The sequence below is a fragment of the Lytechinus pictus genome, chromosome 3 (assembly GCF_037042905.1).
Source record: "Lytechinus pictus isolate F3 Inbred chromosome 3, Lp3.0, whole genome shotgun sequence".
In the NCBI taxonomy this organism is placed as follows: domain Eukaryota; kingdom Metazoa; phylum Echinodermata; class Echinoidea; order Temnopleuroida; family Toxopneustidae; genus Lytechinus; species Lytechinus pictus.
In genome coordinates this window covers 8,509,039-8,525,933 of record NC_087247.1, presented here as the reverse complement: position 1 = coordinate 8,525,933, position 16,895 = coordinate 8,509,039, and the positions used below count along the sequence as shown (strand labels likewise).

The 16,895-nt window shown below is 35.5% G+C and overlaps 2 protein-coding genes across 5 annotated transcripts in view; one reads left to right on the top strand and one right to left on the bottom strand.

Annotated features, from left to right (window-relative positions):
* Nucleotides 1-65: 65 nt before the first annotated feature.
* Nucleotides 66-16,895, bottom strand: part of LOC129257880 (centrosomal protein of 83 kDa-like) — a 30,555-nt gene continuing 13,725 nt past the window's right edge. For 2 of the 4 annotated variants that reach the window (XM_064096294.1, XM_064096293.1), the window contains exons 11-15: nucleotides 15,902-16,107; nucleotides 14,605-14,705; nucleotides 6,833-7,022; nucleotides 6,106-6,168; nucleotides 66-4,795 (exon numbers count right to left, since the gene is read on the bottom strand). In XM_064096294.1, coding sequence (XP_063952364.1) covers nucleotides 4,592-4,795; nucleotides 6,106-6,168; nucleotides 6,833-7,022; nucleotides 14,605-14,705; nucleotides 15,902-16,107 — 764 coding nt within the window. In that variant the 3' untranslated portion in view covers nucleotides 66-4,591. The remainder of the gene's footprint in view (nucleotides 4,796-6,105; nucleotides 6,169-6,832; nucleotides 7,023-14,604; nucleotides 14,706-15,901; nucleotides 16,108-16,895) is intronic. The other 2 variants (XM_064096296.1, XM_064096295.1) reach the window with 1 other exon arrangement.
* On the top strand, nucleotides 9,759-11,611 carry LOC129257879 (uncharacterized). The gene is made up of 2 exons (XM_054896310.2): nucleotides 9,759-10,341; nucleotides 11,223-11,611. The coding sequence occupies exons 1-2, from the start codon at nucleotides 9,853-9,855 to the stop codon at nucleotides 11,514-11,516; spliced, it is 783 nt and encodes a 260-aa protein (XP_054752285.1). The 5' UTR covers nucleotides 9,759-9,852; the 3' UTR covers nucleotides 11,517-11,611.

The window sequence follows — 16,895 nt, the reverse complement described above, 5'->3', positions numbered from 1 at the left end:
GCAATATGCATATATTGACAGGAATAAATTAATATCATCTATAAAAGACAACAATGAAATATAACTGATCTAACCAATTCCTTCTTGGTATATGGTATATTGGCTTTTTCTCGACAGTTGATAAAAAAATTACAAAATATTATTACATTTTCTTTGTGACATTTGATAAAAAAAGCCCTGCAGGTCTATGTACATTATTAAAAAGTTAATCACAGAGGTGAAATTCATTGCAAGCATAATCCTTTTTTTGTTGTTGTTGCATTTTCCATAAGTAATACTCCATTCGATCAATAGCCACTTGGTCCAAAATCAACTTTCCATTTGGTCTCATCCCATGGTCCAATTCTAGTTTGCCTACAACCAGTGTGTCTGTTCACCGTTTAGTTTTTAAAGGTCAAGTCCACCCCAGAAAAATGTTGATTGGAATGAACAGAGACAAATCAAATAAGCATAACGCTGAAAATTTCATCAAAATTGGATGTAGAATAAGAAAGTTATGACATTTTGAAGTTACATTTATTTTTAACAAAACAGTGATATGCACATTTCAGTGACATGCAAATGAGAGAGTCGATGATGTCCTTCACTCACTATTTCTTTTTTTTATTGTTTGAATTATACAATATTTCATTTTTTACACATTTGACAATTAGGACAATCTTGACTGAACCATATAGTATTAAGCAATGCTAATTCCACATGTTCAGGGAGGAATAATAGTTGTTTCACTTGACAATGAGGAGAAAATTAGAATATTTCATACAATAGAATACAAAAGGAATAGTGAGTGGATGACGTCATCAGTCTCCTCACTTGCATATTGACCAGGATATGCATATAGCTGTTTTGTAAAATAAAGCAAAACTTGAAAATGTCACAACTTTTTTATTTTACATCCGATTTTCATGAAATTTTCAGTGTTATGCTTGTTGGATTTTTATCTTTTTATTCAAATCAATTTTTTGTTGGGGTGAACTTGTCCTTTCTTTACCACATAGTCCATTTACCATTTTGTCAAATTTCTAGTTAGACTATACCCATGTCATCAAATATCCACTTGGCCTATGTGATTAGATGAACCAAATTTTCATTCGACAAAGTTACACCAGGTGCCCGTAACACGAAGGTTAACAATTCATGGCTAAATGAAATGGCCTATCGAGATCATCATTTCATGCGCATTTTGCTCAGTACACTGTCTAGGAACCAATCAGAATTGTTCTTTTAAATCAGTGGTTAATGGCTAACATTTGTGTTATGGGGCCCAGGTGATGGTTGGACCATGTAGCAATTGGATCATATTGATAGTGGGCACCAAGTGGGTTTAAGCCATGGTGGAGTTACACAATGAGACTTGGACCATCTGCCAGTAGACCAAGTGAATGGGGACCCTTCATTCATGCACTGTACGCAACACATCAGTTATAGATCAATTCAATTCAATTTATCAATGTTCAATTGGATAAAATGAAGTTTAGCAATAATGCATTCAAACAAACCCTCTACTTACTTTGGAAAGCTAACAATATCAAAATGTAGAAATATCTTTGAATGAATGAATTAATTCAGGGAAAACATCAGTTGATTATATGTGAGGTAATTAAATACCAATTTACTTACTGATTTTTGTTTATTTGTTATACTGTGTCTTTATTTTTTAAATTCCAGGTACTCTCCCCAAGTCGAATTATCTTAGCACCAAAAAAGTTTATTCAACTGAGGAGACATATGACTTAATAGAGATGTACATTGCAAAATCTGATTTGAAACCTTGCTTCAATTTGGGTGATGCATACAAGGAAGATCAACTTGTGGAAACTGCACTGTTAAAATGCTTAGTTGCAAAGTTGCATATAAGTACTGTCCTTTTGACACAAGCGATGTTTTATTTACTGCGACTATATACAAATTATATCAAAATGAGTAGTAATCTGCCACTCCAAAATATAATTTCATTTCATATACAGAATAAATAATAATTCACACACACAACAGAAAAACACAATTTACATTACATGTTTGTTCAGAGCACCGAGGAAGAGCCTGCTTTAAAAAGAACCATTCCATACTGTATGGAGTAAAACCTGCAGCAAACAGTAAAGCAATTATGATGTAGTAAAAAATAACCTCCACTATTTTAAAACATATGGGGAGTATGAATATCAAAACGACCAGCGGTGTATATTTGTTGAGACCCCAAATTCTGGGAGTGAAAGTTTTAAATAATGAAGGAAAAAAATAAATCACTGGACCTCATTTCAAACATCTTTGTCATATATGTTGATGTTGGGTTTTTATTGAGAATAGCGTAAGTATCACTTTTACCACAAAACTAGCAATTATCGATGGTATACAAAAAGACCAAAGAAGGAAGGAAAAACTTAAATGATTCAACATTGTCAATCAATGGGGGGGGGGGGGGATGTATCTGAGTATATAAAAAATCTAAACCAAGCTAGTATTGATGTTACATATATTTGTTTGTGTAAACCTCTCAGAGTGAGACTGGAGCAAATTCTACCACAATCTATAGCTCACTGGCAAGTGGCAAGAGGAATGGCAAATTGGCAACACTCTCCAGGCTACATGTGTACTAATATATTCTTTATCGATCAATCAATCAGAAAGACTTTGCGAATATCTCTTGCCAAATAAGGTATAATAAGGTACATGTATATTGTAAATCACCACAAGTCCTCTCTTATTTTCATAACAAATGCATCATTGCAAAAGTATATGATTTCATGAATCATCACAAATTGCATTAAGTAGAATTATTTAGGGATTATTTTTGGTACAAATTAAAAACGTCATATCTATCTATCAAATATTCAGTTCAATAAAATAAATTTAGTACAACAAAGCATGTATCGTACATGTAAGTAGATAAATAATTTCAGGAATGTAAATCAAGTTCAGTTCATAAATCAAGGTGATTGGATTAAAAAGGGAAGTTCACTTTGAGATAAAGTTGGTTTAATAAAAGCAGAAACAAAAATATGAAAAGCATTTTAATAAGGTTTTGGCAAAAATTATTCAAAGGATTACACATTTATGGAGTTTTGAAGATTTTTAATTCTGTGACCTGACATGCGAGCAGCTCTCCTATATGTCCTGTGATATAAATTCCATAAAATGTCATCAAAAATAAAAAAAATCTATCTAATATATCATCAGACACATTTTTTTCACTTTTCTTTGATGTTATTTTTTTCACACACAAATATCAGAATGAAAATTTATGTAATCTATATAACATGACATATGGGACTGCTACGTGCATGTGACATCACAAAATGTATATTTTTGTAATTCAGATCTCTGTCATTCCTACTTATTTTCGTCAAACTTTCATTGATATGCTTTTCAATTTGGTTTCTTCTCTCCTGAAAACCGGCTCAATGTCAGGGTCAACTTTCCCTTTCAAGATCAATTGTGAGCATTATTGAAGTTTTTACAAAAGCTCTTCATAATTTCATCATAGTTTCCAAATTCAAACAAATGTAGAAATACCATTATTTTGAACAATAATTTAAAGCAATGGTCTAACAATGGATAGCCAATGCTGCACAAACAGCAGTTGCTTTATTTTATTCATATTCTTGTGATCACAAACCATTGTTTCTAAAAGTCAACAGCATCCATGCTACTCGCTACTTGTGACAAGGCAAGGTAATCATTCTGCTTGTCCACCTTTGATTTAGCTGTAAATGGCAACTCCCCACCCCTTCATCCTTTAGTAAGTTTATGGTAACTCCCGTAGGAACTTGGCAGGACAGCTTTTTGCTGGTAAACGCCAAGCTGGTATATAACCAATTACCTAGGAACCATTTTACGTTTAGTTTAACCAGTCATAGTGGCTGACGTTGTAGACGACAGACATTACCCTCGAGTGTTTTTATCAAAGTGGAGACAATGGCAGAGTGGGGATTCGAACTCACAACCTTGCGATTATGAGTCCAATGCTCTAACCACTAGACCCGTAATCTCATTGACATGAAGCTCCTCAATGCTCAAACAAGGGCATCTACACAATGTTTTATTACCACATGAGTGGTGATAAACCATTTTCCTCATTTCCGTTATCCACCTCTAATGGGCTGTAAGTATAAAGGGGCACACTTCTCACCCTTCCACCAACCCCTCCCACCACCAGCAGGGAAAGCATTCATAACCCCCGAATGTTACTAAATTCCTCAATACTCAAACAATACTTCTATACGTCAAGGACAATTATGCCACTCCCATGTGGTGATAACACATGGTCCTCATTTTTGTTATCCATCTCTGATCGGGCTGTAAGGAATACACTTCCCATCTCTCTAACCACCGTCTTCCTCACATGCCATCCATTTGAAACAACTAATTGTTAATAAGCTCCTCGATAATATAACAATAATTTTTAAAGGTCCAGAACATCCATTCCACTCCCTTCCGAAGAAAAGAAGTGGTCCTAATTTTTGTTATCCCTCTTGGATCAGACGATATCAAGGGGTACACTTTCCACCCTTCCAACACCCGTCTCGCTAACAGGCCATCCATCTAAAACATCTGATTGTCAATAAGCTCCTTGATGCCATCAAAATTGCTTTCAAAGATCCAGAACGTCCATTCCACTCCCTTCCGGGGATAATACATGGTCTTCATTCTCTTTGTCCATCTCTGACCGAGCTGTAAGGGGTACGCTCCCCACCCCTCCACCACCCCCTCCCCCTAGTAGGGCATCCATTTGTAACCTCTGGTTGTCACTCAGCTCCTCAAGGCGACTCCGGATCACCGCTAAATCTTGATGATGCTATCAGCAGAGGAAGAAGATAGAATAAAATACAAATAAGTGGGTTATTTAAATTGCACTGAATAAAAAAAAAAAAAAAGATTCTCCTTTTCAGTTGACATGATTGAAGAAAAAATGAGCTGGTTTTTATCACGTGACTTTGTTTAACACTCTTATTGATATCGCGGAAAATACCTTCCCTTGTAGTTGAAGTTTGGTGCTCCATAAGTTCATACATTTATAATTTATTCATTTGTATCTCCATTTAACAGATAGAAAAAGGAACAAAAAAAAAAAATATTTCTGTTTGAGTCAATGAATTAGGAAATAATATAACAATTTGTGTATGGAGAGAGAGGTAATAAATTATGTCAAGCATTACTTAAGTCATCAACCTTGATCTCATACATAAATCACACCAAAATAAAAGTGCATGACATCAGTATCTTAAATGAAAAGAATTTTATGTGCACTGGGAATTTCCCGGTACTTCTCTACATTTCATTAAAACTCATACAAAATACATGCTATCACAATCCATTATCATTACTACCCGCAAATACCAATAAGTTAAGCCAAACTGTAGTTAAACAGTTTTTAAAGCTGTAAATCTAGGTTACCATCTGTGTGCAATCAAGTGAGGTGAATACACACAAAAAGAATAGAATGAAATTTCTGGGAAAAAAAGTGTGCGATCAAGGAATCTGCAATATGTTAAATGGTGCAATTAACAGCAAAAAATAAATACTGGAGAGGGAATAAATGTTATGAGGGGGGAGTTCCACATGCACAAGTGTCCCAAGATAAATATAGAATACAAGTTCCTAAATACCCCATCACATCCTTCTGTGCAAGCCTTGCGGATGAAATGCGGGTGATTGGCAGCAACTCACCCGCAAAAAAGTTTTTAGCATGTTCAAAAGTTTTTTTTGCGTGCAAATCAGATTTGCGAGCGCTTCTGCGGGCAAATGCATGTGAGATGCGTGCGAGATACTGTCAATGCTTGCGACCTGCAAATAGCAAAATTAATATCTGCAAGGCTTGCACATAGCAATGTGACAGGGCCTTAATGCCTTGAAAAAGTATAAATTAATAAACTTGTATAAATGCTGTGTGTAAGTTCATTATTAAACAACCACTTTTAGGAGTATGTGTACAAGGTGAATACTTTTCAATAAACATGGTCATGTAACGTGGTGGAATTACATCATTTTTTAACACAGCACCTGCCTGTGCTAATTGGTATTATTCAACCATCACCTCTAACATGCAAATCAGAATGCAATCAAACTGGTTAGGGGTGCCCAAAAAATATAAATGATAATCTTTACCCCCTTCTTGTCTGTTGATACTGCATGATGTATTTGGATTTGTGGAATTTTAAACCGGTTCGGCTAAACATAACAATATAATATCACTCATGATCTTGACCAAATAGTAAACTGACAACAAAGTGGTTACTAGCACTAGAAGATGTTGATCACATAAAAGTCATTTGCATCAATTCCTTAATTTACAATATATTTCTCTCAAGTAGGAGCAACTCTTAACGTCTGAATGCAGAACACTTTTTTTTTAATGCAGCTAAATACCCTAGAAGGGCATTTCCAAAATATCATCAACCTCTCTAACCACCATTTTGCTCAATTTTTACTTCACTTCATAAACTGATCAAGCCATGGTTATTTCAGAGCAACAAAATCTTTCACATGAACTAGAAAACAGAAAAGAAATAATTTCACGAAGGCCACACATATAGGGGGTAAGACATACATACTGCCGAGACGCAAGCTAATTTTCAAACAAAATATATAACTTATGGGTATTTCTCGGAATGTTCCATGCACTGAATCTCATTTGATTTTTAATTCTGAATACAACCCATTTTAATTTTGTAGAGGTAAAGATTATAATAAGTCACTTCTCTTCATGTCCTGCTGTTCATGTGCTGTTTTTTTCCTTACAAATTAAATTTCATGTTTTTCTTCATCTAAACTATTAGGCTAAGTTCTTGCTCAAATATACCCAACTAATGATGAGAAAGCTTGGAGAACCAACCTGTGTTGTTTTATATGGACTAGATGCATCCAGTGGCTGGGTCATAGATGCAGTCATGAAAGACATCCCGCCTCCGGGTACCTGAGTCACGTTGGCTGAACTCAGGATGGTGCGGAATTCATTGTGCCTGCGCTGGAGTTCTCTTAACTTCCTTACTGCCTTGGTGTACGTCTCTTTGGGTATCTGATTCCTGGAAGATTCATTAGAAATAGAATCACAAAGTGGAAAAAAGGTTACAGTTATTGTTGTCTCTGACAAATGTAATGTACCTCAAGTAACTTCCTAGGGGCTATTTGAGACAATTCCAAATGACCAATATAACATGAGGGCCCCCGTCTTACAAATAGTTGCGATTGATCCGATCAATCGCAACTATGGAAAGCCAGCAAAGTCAACATATAAAATGCATGTTTGCTCAAAAAAATTTCCTGATTAGAATGTATATCCATAAATTCATTGATTTCTTGACAATTTGGTGTGTTCTCCTTTGTATACAAAGGACATTTTGCAAATTTCTTGTATAAAAAATTATGACCCTGATGGATTTCCATAGAGTTACGGTTGATTGGATCAATCATAACTCTTTGTAAGACGGGGCCCTGATTTGTTAATGAAGGGAGAGGGATTCCATAAACCAAAACATAATCAAAGAATGAATATACTGATTTTATAATCCACTGGTCAGCAAATCAAGTTGTGATTTTGTTGTCGTGCCTTGATTATCTTGTTTAGATGATATAAATTCCCATTATCATCCTCATATAGTAATAATAATATCATATATGTATTATCAATGTCATCATAATATGACCATGAGTGCTGTCACTAAAGACACAAAATGAACAAAAATTACCTACACAAGGACAACTTTAAGAACTATTAAAAAGAAATAAAAAGAAAATTTGAGAATCAAAGGTATGTAGTTGAACTGTGAGATTATTTACACAATAAAAGAATGTCTTAATGTTGATGGTAAAATCATATAAATGAGTCAGAACCCTAAAACACATCTGACAATTTTGTGAAGTACTCTCACAAATAATCTTTAAAATGTTAGATTAAACTTGACCTCGATAGAAAATATATCAGAAGTTCTAATATCCCTCTGAAGTCCACCCCCTCACGTCCAGCAGTTTCCTTAGTACTATTATCTTAAAATGCAGCCTTCAAAGTGAGCAATGAATACAAAGAGCAAATGTAAATCCTGACTGACTCAAGTTGAAGGGGCTGTTTCATATCGACTTACAACTATTGTAAGTTTGCCCTTATTGTAATCCTTGATCGTGATTGGCTGATGAGCCCTGTTACCATGGTAGTTTTCATAATGGCAAAGTTACCATGGTTGTTGACTCTTTATGAAACGGGGCCCCTAGATGTTCCTGATCTTTACACGATTCACACAGGAAAAGCAAATTATCAAGTCCCTCGATATTCTCTGCCAAACCCCCTTCCTTGACAGTCACCTTCCGTACTTTGAGCTCCCAATGAATAATCATGTCAAAGCAGTGAAGACAGTTTGGATTCAATAGCTGACCTTGTTACTATTATCAACTCATTAGCTTCATTAGCAATCTTTGAATACTTGAGTTTTAAGCTAACATTGGTGGTGTTTACTTTTGTTGATTACTTTACAATGTATTGGTCTTACTGCAGTACTATTGGCAATTAGTAAGCTGTGAATTTGAACTTCAAAGTGTCTGCCATGCTGGTATAGCCCTGACCTCAATAGGTATTGTGTGAAAGGATAATCTCATCTGAGTAAGGAGACTAATTCAGATACTCTTGGTAAGATTGATTAGATTGTAGTTTTGAGGTTGGTTTAAGAGAGAAAAAAAACCCTCCCAGAAATGTCATCAAGTACTATAAATGAACAGGATATGCTTTTAAAATTTAGGTTCCCAGGAAAATGTTGATTTGAATCAATAGAGAAAAAACAAACAAGCATACCACTGAAAATGTTATCAACATAGGATGTAGAATAAGAAAGTTATGACCATTTAAAGTTTTGCTTATTTTTCTCAGAACAGTTATATGCAAAACTCAGTGATATGCACATGAGAGTCAATATCACTCATTCACTATTCCTTTTGTTTTATTGTTTGAATTATACAATATTTCAGTTTTGACAGATTTGACAATAAGGACTCCCTTCCCTTGACTGAACCACAAAATTATAAAACAATGGTAATCCCCATGTTCAGGGAAGAATAAAACTTCTGTTTCAAATGACAATGGAGAGAAAAATAAAATATTTTATATTTCATATTTATATAAAAAATACAAAAGAAATGGTGAGTTGGCGATATCATGTCATCAGACCCCTCATTTGCATATTGACCAGGATGTGGATATGACTTATTTTGTGAAATGAAGCAAATCTTTAAAATGTCATAAATTTCTTATTTTACATCTGATTTTGATAAAATTTTCAGTGCTATACAGTTGTGCTAAAAAGTTATGAATCTCCACCACAAAATGAACTCCTTCACGCTGAGTGATAAATGTAGACAACAACAATACAATGTTTGGCAAGCCCAGAGTAACAAACAATTTGATCACTTGACTTCACAATTAAATATTCAAAACATGGCAGAACTTGAATACCCAGTATGTTCATATTCTGGTACGGTTCACTAACTTTTAAGCACCACAGTACTTGTTAGATTAATCTCTTTTCATTCAAATCAACTTTTTGAGGGGGTGGGCTTGCCCCTTGATTAAAGAGTCTACCAAGTGACAACACCATAGATAATCCTATCAAAAAGTATCTACTGAAGCAAATCAGAAAATGTCAATAGAATGATAAGTGCCTTTGAACGGCATAATCTCACGAATAAGTCCTCAAAGCCAGACTATTGGTCTTCTATCATACCCTTCACAGATCCTGTAGTGACCAGTACTTGAAATGTTTGGAATCCAACAATTTTAGCATTAGAGGCGAACAACTTCACCCAGGGTTTAATTTCTTGCTTGGATTACAGGTGTATTCAGAGACCCTGGGCCTGTGGGGCTGATGAATCATGAATCTACACAACGTAGGCCCAACATCCACTCTCGTCATCACGGCTGCAGTGCTACAGCTCTGCTCATGCTTGACCCATCAGGGCAGCACCATACTACGAAGCCTCGCAACCAACAAAGCTACTTATCAAGAACATGAAACTGCTGCGATAACTGCATCTTTTGTATTCCCTCCAAACAAATCAATGCTGGATTACAAGTTTCTATGGACAGTTGGGCACCCAGACATGGAAATACCATTCATTGAAGACACTAAGTTCACCTACAGACATAGGAACAGTGAAGACATCGATAAGCGTATTGAGATTTCCTTCACTAGCCATAGCTCTGGCACAGGGTCAATAAGAATTAAGATTCATGACCTTCGATTAGCGGATTATCAAAAATTCAAACTCTCTGTGTTTCTTAGAGATCAGACGGTAGAGATTCTTCATGACTATGCTGAGATTCGTGTTGATCATCAGGGAGCAACTACACAATCAAGACAGGTAACACCTTACTTTGTAACATAATGTACTTTCCACACCAAGGGGTTGTTTGCGGGCAATGTCCATATTCCTCACAGTCTAACCACCTCTCGTGTCACTGCTGCGGACTATATATATGCTCTCCCATGAAGTATTTCTTTCACCAGTATGCCAGTTTTACAGATATTCACATTGCCCCATCTCAATACATGACTAATGTCCATATAAATTCTTACCATATGTATGGGGGGGGGGGGGGAACAATGTACACAGGGGCTTGGGGCAAATTCACCCCCAAATGCCCTACAGGGCCCTGGTAAAACTAATCTAAGAGCCCCTGAAATTCCCTTCATATAAACTGTAATATAATGTAGCAAAATCGGGCTTGTGAGCTTGAAAATAAGTCCAGGTAAAAGATTATGGATTTTTTTCTGTGTTAGTATGTAAACTGTTATAGTACCTTACTGGACTCTTCAATACTCCAGTTACTGGAGTATTGAAGTAAGTGAGAACAAGCAATGAAGGGTTGGATAACCTTTGGCAAACAGACAGTGAAATATTACATTATTATCATGGGGCCTGTTCCACAAAATACTAGTCTCAAGTCTTTCCACATCCAACAGAAACCTATTTGTACATGATGTTAATGACAAATTTAGTCTCATGGTTTCATGAAAGAGGCCACTTGTTTCAGAATTACGGTAAGTTTGTATGGGATGTCGATAAACTTAATCTTGATGATAAATTCATGAAAGAAGCCATTGGCTCATTCTACAAATGCCTGTATCAATAAAAAAAGAGACTATTGCCAATGTTATTTATTATAATAAATTTCATATTGACTAAACATAACCTTCACTTACAATCTTACATACATTATTTCTTCTCCATTCATATTACAGATGATGAGCACCATATCTCTAGAAACTGAATCGGACGCATCTACACCGACTTTGACACCAACAACAAAACCTACACCTCTGAGAAATTACATGTGGATTCCACTAGGACTCATCTTTCTCCTCTTTCTATTTCGAATTACTCTCAAGGTCTACCACCATGTCATCCAGTCATCGCATACATGTTCATGCACCCAGGAAGAAACGCCATCAACAGAATCATCTTCTATATATACTTCAACAAAAGAGTCTTTCAAGCAAGAACACACTACTCTTGAATATAAAGTTTGTGTATAACCTACTGTCAAAGGGAATGGTTTGAAAATGGGCAGGGCTTATTATCAATCCAAGACTATCAAAGAAAGGCCATGTTACTGGATGTTGTTGGATGTCCTTTTGATTGGCCTCAATCATGGGCTTCAGAGCGGAGGATTATCTTTTGTATGGGGAGGGGGGGGGCACAACAATAGATGTCCCCCTCCCCCATGAACAAAGGATAATCCTCTACCCTGCTGTCTATAGCCTCAATGACTATCCAATTGGCCTTTGATATGTTTGTGTCCTTTTCATTGTTTGACATTTATCATATTTCTGTTAAATTGCTTTTGGGGAAGACATATACGTGGGGCGTCGTGGTCTGGTGCTTAAGACTCTCGTCTTTCAAATCTGAAGGACTTGGGTTTGATACCTAGCCATGGCGTGTTTTCCTTCAGCAAGAAGTTTACCCACATTGTGCTGCACTCAACCCATGTGAGGTAAATGGGTACTGGCAGGAAGTAATTCCTCAAAGAGCTGTGCGCATCGGAATCGGTAGACTAGCTTAGCCGGGATAATATAGGAGCGCCTTGAGCACCTAGCAAGGTGCGCTATACAAATCCTAGATTATTTTATTATATCTTCACAAGCTCTATTTTTGGGATTTTATAACTTCCCTATTACCGTTATTGTTTAAAATGGTAAACTTATTATATACATATATATTTTATGTGAAAGACTTTTATAATACATGTCTATGGTTTATATTTGCTCAATTGTTATGTATTTTTATGAAATGTTATATTGTGATTTTTAATTGGAAATAAATGAATTTAATTGAATTGAACTGAACTGATTTACACTGGTAATATAATCTGACCTATAGAAAAGTGGTCTTGCTCTAATAATATGTAAATTTAAGGCCTAAAAGGGCTGGATGTCACTTTTATTCACACATGACCATGTATTGACCTACCCATAACAGGAAACAAATCTCAAAGAATGAATATTCTGTCGTGTTCCACGTAATACTCGACACTTTCACAAGTTAATTTAATCAAAGAATGCTTTTAACAATACCAATACATGCATTTCAACAGGATGCCAGGGTGATAATGTGTTTAACCTAACCAGGTGTCCAGGTCTCTTGCCTATAAAGAGTTACAATTCCAGGGTGTTACATAACTTTTTAGAAGCGCTTGCCCGGTTGGGCAAGTAAATTTTTAAATAGTTGGAATATACTTGCCCAAAATTCTATTTCACTTGCCCGAAAAAAAAAGCTTGAAAAAATAAAGTTTTTCCTCTTCAAAAGAAAGTTTGGCGGTTTTATAAACCATTGACCTTTTTCTCTCTTTTGACATGAACTGATCTACCATGTTATTGCATTTCTTTTTCCAAAGTGATTTATCTTGCCTGCCATGACCAAAGTTAGGGTCAATATCATATCATGTCGACCCTACTTTTGGTCATTCTACTGTGAGAATTTTGCTTTCTTCTGTGTGAATTTTGCTTGCCCAATTCGGGCAAGTAGTTTTGGTCTTTACTTCAAAACACTTGTCCGACTCTAACTTTTACTTGCCCCGGGCAATTGGGCAAGTGCTTATGTAGCACCCTGCAATTCTAATCTTAATCAATCTCAGTTATGGAATATGTATAATTCACCACACAAAAGCTTATCAATTCTCCCTTTGTAGACAAAACCAAAATCTAATACAGTTTTATGACAACCATGTTGACAATTAAAATTTATTGAGATACAATGCAATGTATTTCATGCTTCATGTCTCGGCAGTTTTGGAACTTGCATTTTTATCATAACCTCAGAGCTTGCAATATCTTGCATGTATAGAACTTTGTGTTTCTATAAAAAAAATGAATGCTTGTATCGATATCAACAATTACAATCATCATAAGGCATGCAAAGTAATGATCCATATGATATCAGGGGCCCGTCTTACAAAGAGTTGCGATTGATCCGATCAATCGAAACTATGGAAAGCCAGCAAAGTCAATATATAAAATGCATGTTTGTTCAAAAAAATTTCTAGATATGAATGTATGTCCATAAATTAATTGATTTCTTGACAATTTGGTGTGGTCTCCTTTGTTTACAAAGGACATTTTGCAAATTTCCTGGAGAAAAAATTATGACACTGATAGATTTCCATAGAGTTACGATTGATTGGATCAATTAGAATATATTTTTTAACTCATGAAGCATGAAAACAAATTTTCCTTTCATACTTGCGAACTAGCTGGACAAATGATTGTTCATGCTGTTAACTGAAACTATAGACCATGCAATCAGGGCCCCATTGTATAAAGAATACCATCATGGTAATTTTGCCATCCAATGGTGGTATCTTTCGCGGAATCATTGATGTTGATTGGTTGTTGAGCATTACTTCAGTGGTAGTCACCATTGGATGGCAAAATTACTAAACTGGGTTCCAAAAGAAACTTATCAAACTTTGCAAGTGCACTACACAAATTCTACTCAGTCAAAATTAACAAAATTTTGACATAGGCTAGCTCCAGTAATCTTTACTAAGCACATGTCAATAATTAAGAGATTGATTTAACAACAAAGAGGCTGTAGCCCCTCAAATCAATTGGTTCCAGAAATTTGATTTTTGCAATAAAAATGTCAAATTTCTTGCTTGCAACTTAAAAAAAAAAAAAAATCTGCCCGATACGCCAAATCTCGCCCCCTCAAGATTTTTGCCTCATTACGCCATTACCATATCATTACATTATCATACCATGATATGACCGGGAAATTTCGGCTCTTGCCCCCCTGGCCACCGATCCCTGTTACGCCCTCGAGTGTAATTTGTGTAGTGCGCTTGTGAAGTTTGATATGTTTCTTTTGGAACCCAGTTTATGATAGTAACTTTTATGCAATGGGGCCTATGCATACTAACAAACTTTTGTTAATTCAACGAGGGCTTTTATTCAATGACATACCTTTCTTTCTTTATTTGAAAATCAGGTTAAAGTTTATAAATATTATATAAATGTACGTTGTATGCTTCTATCGTTATGGATTTCATTGTCTTGTGACATTCAAAATTGTGTCTTTATACTTTACAAAGAGGAATATATCTGAATTGAAATGTGAAATTCTTACTTCAAGGCTTGTTTCTCCAATTCCAGTTCTTCATTTTTTGCCTCCAGAAGTTGCATTTTATCTTGAAGCTTGTTGACGACTTTCTGATACTTCTGCTTTCTCTACATGGTAATGAATTATAATAAGGTAACAAATATATTATAAGTAAACAAGAAAAAAAGAATAGTATAAAAAGATGAAGCACATTAATCCTAAATAGCATAAAATCCTCTATTTAAAGTTCCAAATGATTCATATTGCCAAGCAATAACAAATAAAAAAGTAAGATTTCAATCCGTTTGATTGTGGTTGATAATTTGATGCCATTTTTATCATTGTGTCATGCAATTAAAAAAATGTACACAGTATATCTATACAGTCTAGTACACACATATGCCAAACATTATATTTCAAAATTTTTAGGTGAACTTTGACCACAAGAATCTAATTTGATGGTTGCATTCTACAAGTTAAATTTTCCAAGAGTTTGTTTTCTCAAGCATGTATGACAAAATTGGCAACGAATATCAGTAAATGCCAGTTACATGCACATTTAAACAAATAATTAATCTTCAACTATATAAAATTATGTAAAAACTCCTCAGAACTGCACTGGACAAATAATACATTCTAGACTTGGTAGCATGATGCCCCTCTAACAAGTATATTTAAATTTCATGTCTTAATGAATTTCAAAGAAAAGAGGCAACTATGTAACTCAGAGGTGCCGTGGCCGAGTAGTCTAAGGCCCCTAGCTATACATGGAAAGTTCCGGGTTTGATCCCCGGCCGCGGCACCTATGCCCGTGAGCAAGGCATTTAATCTACAATGCTCTTTTATCCTGCTTTCAAATAAATGGAAATGCTATATGCATTATTGGTAACTAGGTGTGCATTTGTTTAAAAAAAAAAAAAAAAACTCAGAACAGGCAGTCAAAAAAAAAAATGCTTCCTAGGAAATTACCCTTCAAATAGTAAACTTCAAAATACTACCTTCATAAGTTGTAATGTAAATAAAATATAACATCTAGAAAAAAGAAACACGCTGGAAATATGTCCCTGGTATGAAAAGAATTTCCTTGTATCTCAATCTTTGGGACGGTATTCTCTTTTTTTAAGGACTACACAATCTATCAAGTAATGTCATGTCAGACTCAGGTTGTATATTGTTCAAGAATAACCCATTGAATACTGTGTTACAGCTGACATGTTGTCTCATACCAAAAAAAACCCCAACATTTTTTAGATCAACAAGGTTTTATCACCCAAACAGATCACGTCAAATAAATCATTGGATTCTGGATGAGATTTTCACGTACCTTTGCATGGGCATTGGTGGTTTCATCTCTCTGCTTCTGAGCTTGCCTGGCCTGACCTTCCAGATCATCTAGTCTTCGTTCAAGCTGTGTCTTCTCATCTAGCCACGTCATCTTGTGCTGGGACAGCCTCTGATTGGACAGCTCTGCCTCTTTTTCTATTGCGGCCTTGGCCAAGACTAGCTCATTCTGATACATCTCCAAAGATGCTGTAAATCATAAATATTATGAAATAAAAGATGAATACATATATCAAAAAGTCTGAAATGAAAATAACAAGCACTGGCTCTCAAAATATCTTGATTTTTGATTCAGTGTGTTGACTCAGTTGGTAGAGCGTCCGTCTCACAACCGGGAGGTCGGGAGTTCAAACCCCGGCCGTGTCAGACTAAAAGACGTAAAAAGATGGGAGTTGCTGCTCCCCTTTTTTGCGATCAACATTTAAGGGATAGAGCCTCATCAATCTGGAACTGCAAAATGGCTGCCGGGCCCACGATCAAATGGGCAAAATGAATTTTCAGAATATTTCTATTTCAAACAATCAAATATGGATTTTCATTTTTCACTTTCAATTTGGTAATCTGTATCTGCTATAGCTCAATACAAAGTAATATTGGATTGAATGCATACAAATACTAGTAAAGAGATTGCTTGAGCTAAACTTTTCTGAGGAATTTGCTTGGATTTATAAGCAAAAATGTAAGATACTACTTGGTGCACAAAACAAACGTTTGATACCAAAAAATTTGCTCTGAAGTGTAATCACTGATAGCTGGTACAAGCACTAGCTTTTAAAACAGTATATTGTTTGTACAGGCAGTCACACATGCTTATACTGATTTCAATACAGACTGCTTGATAACAAGAAAATATATTGTTTAATTAACAATTCATACCATGTAACAAAAGAGCAGGGTCCCGTCTTACAAAGAGTTGCAATTGATCCAATCAATCACAACTATGGACAGCCAGCAATGTCAACATCTATTATGCATGT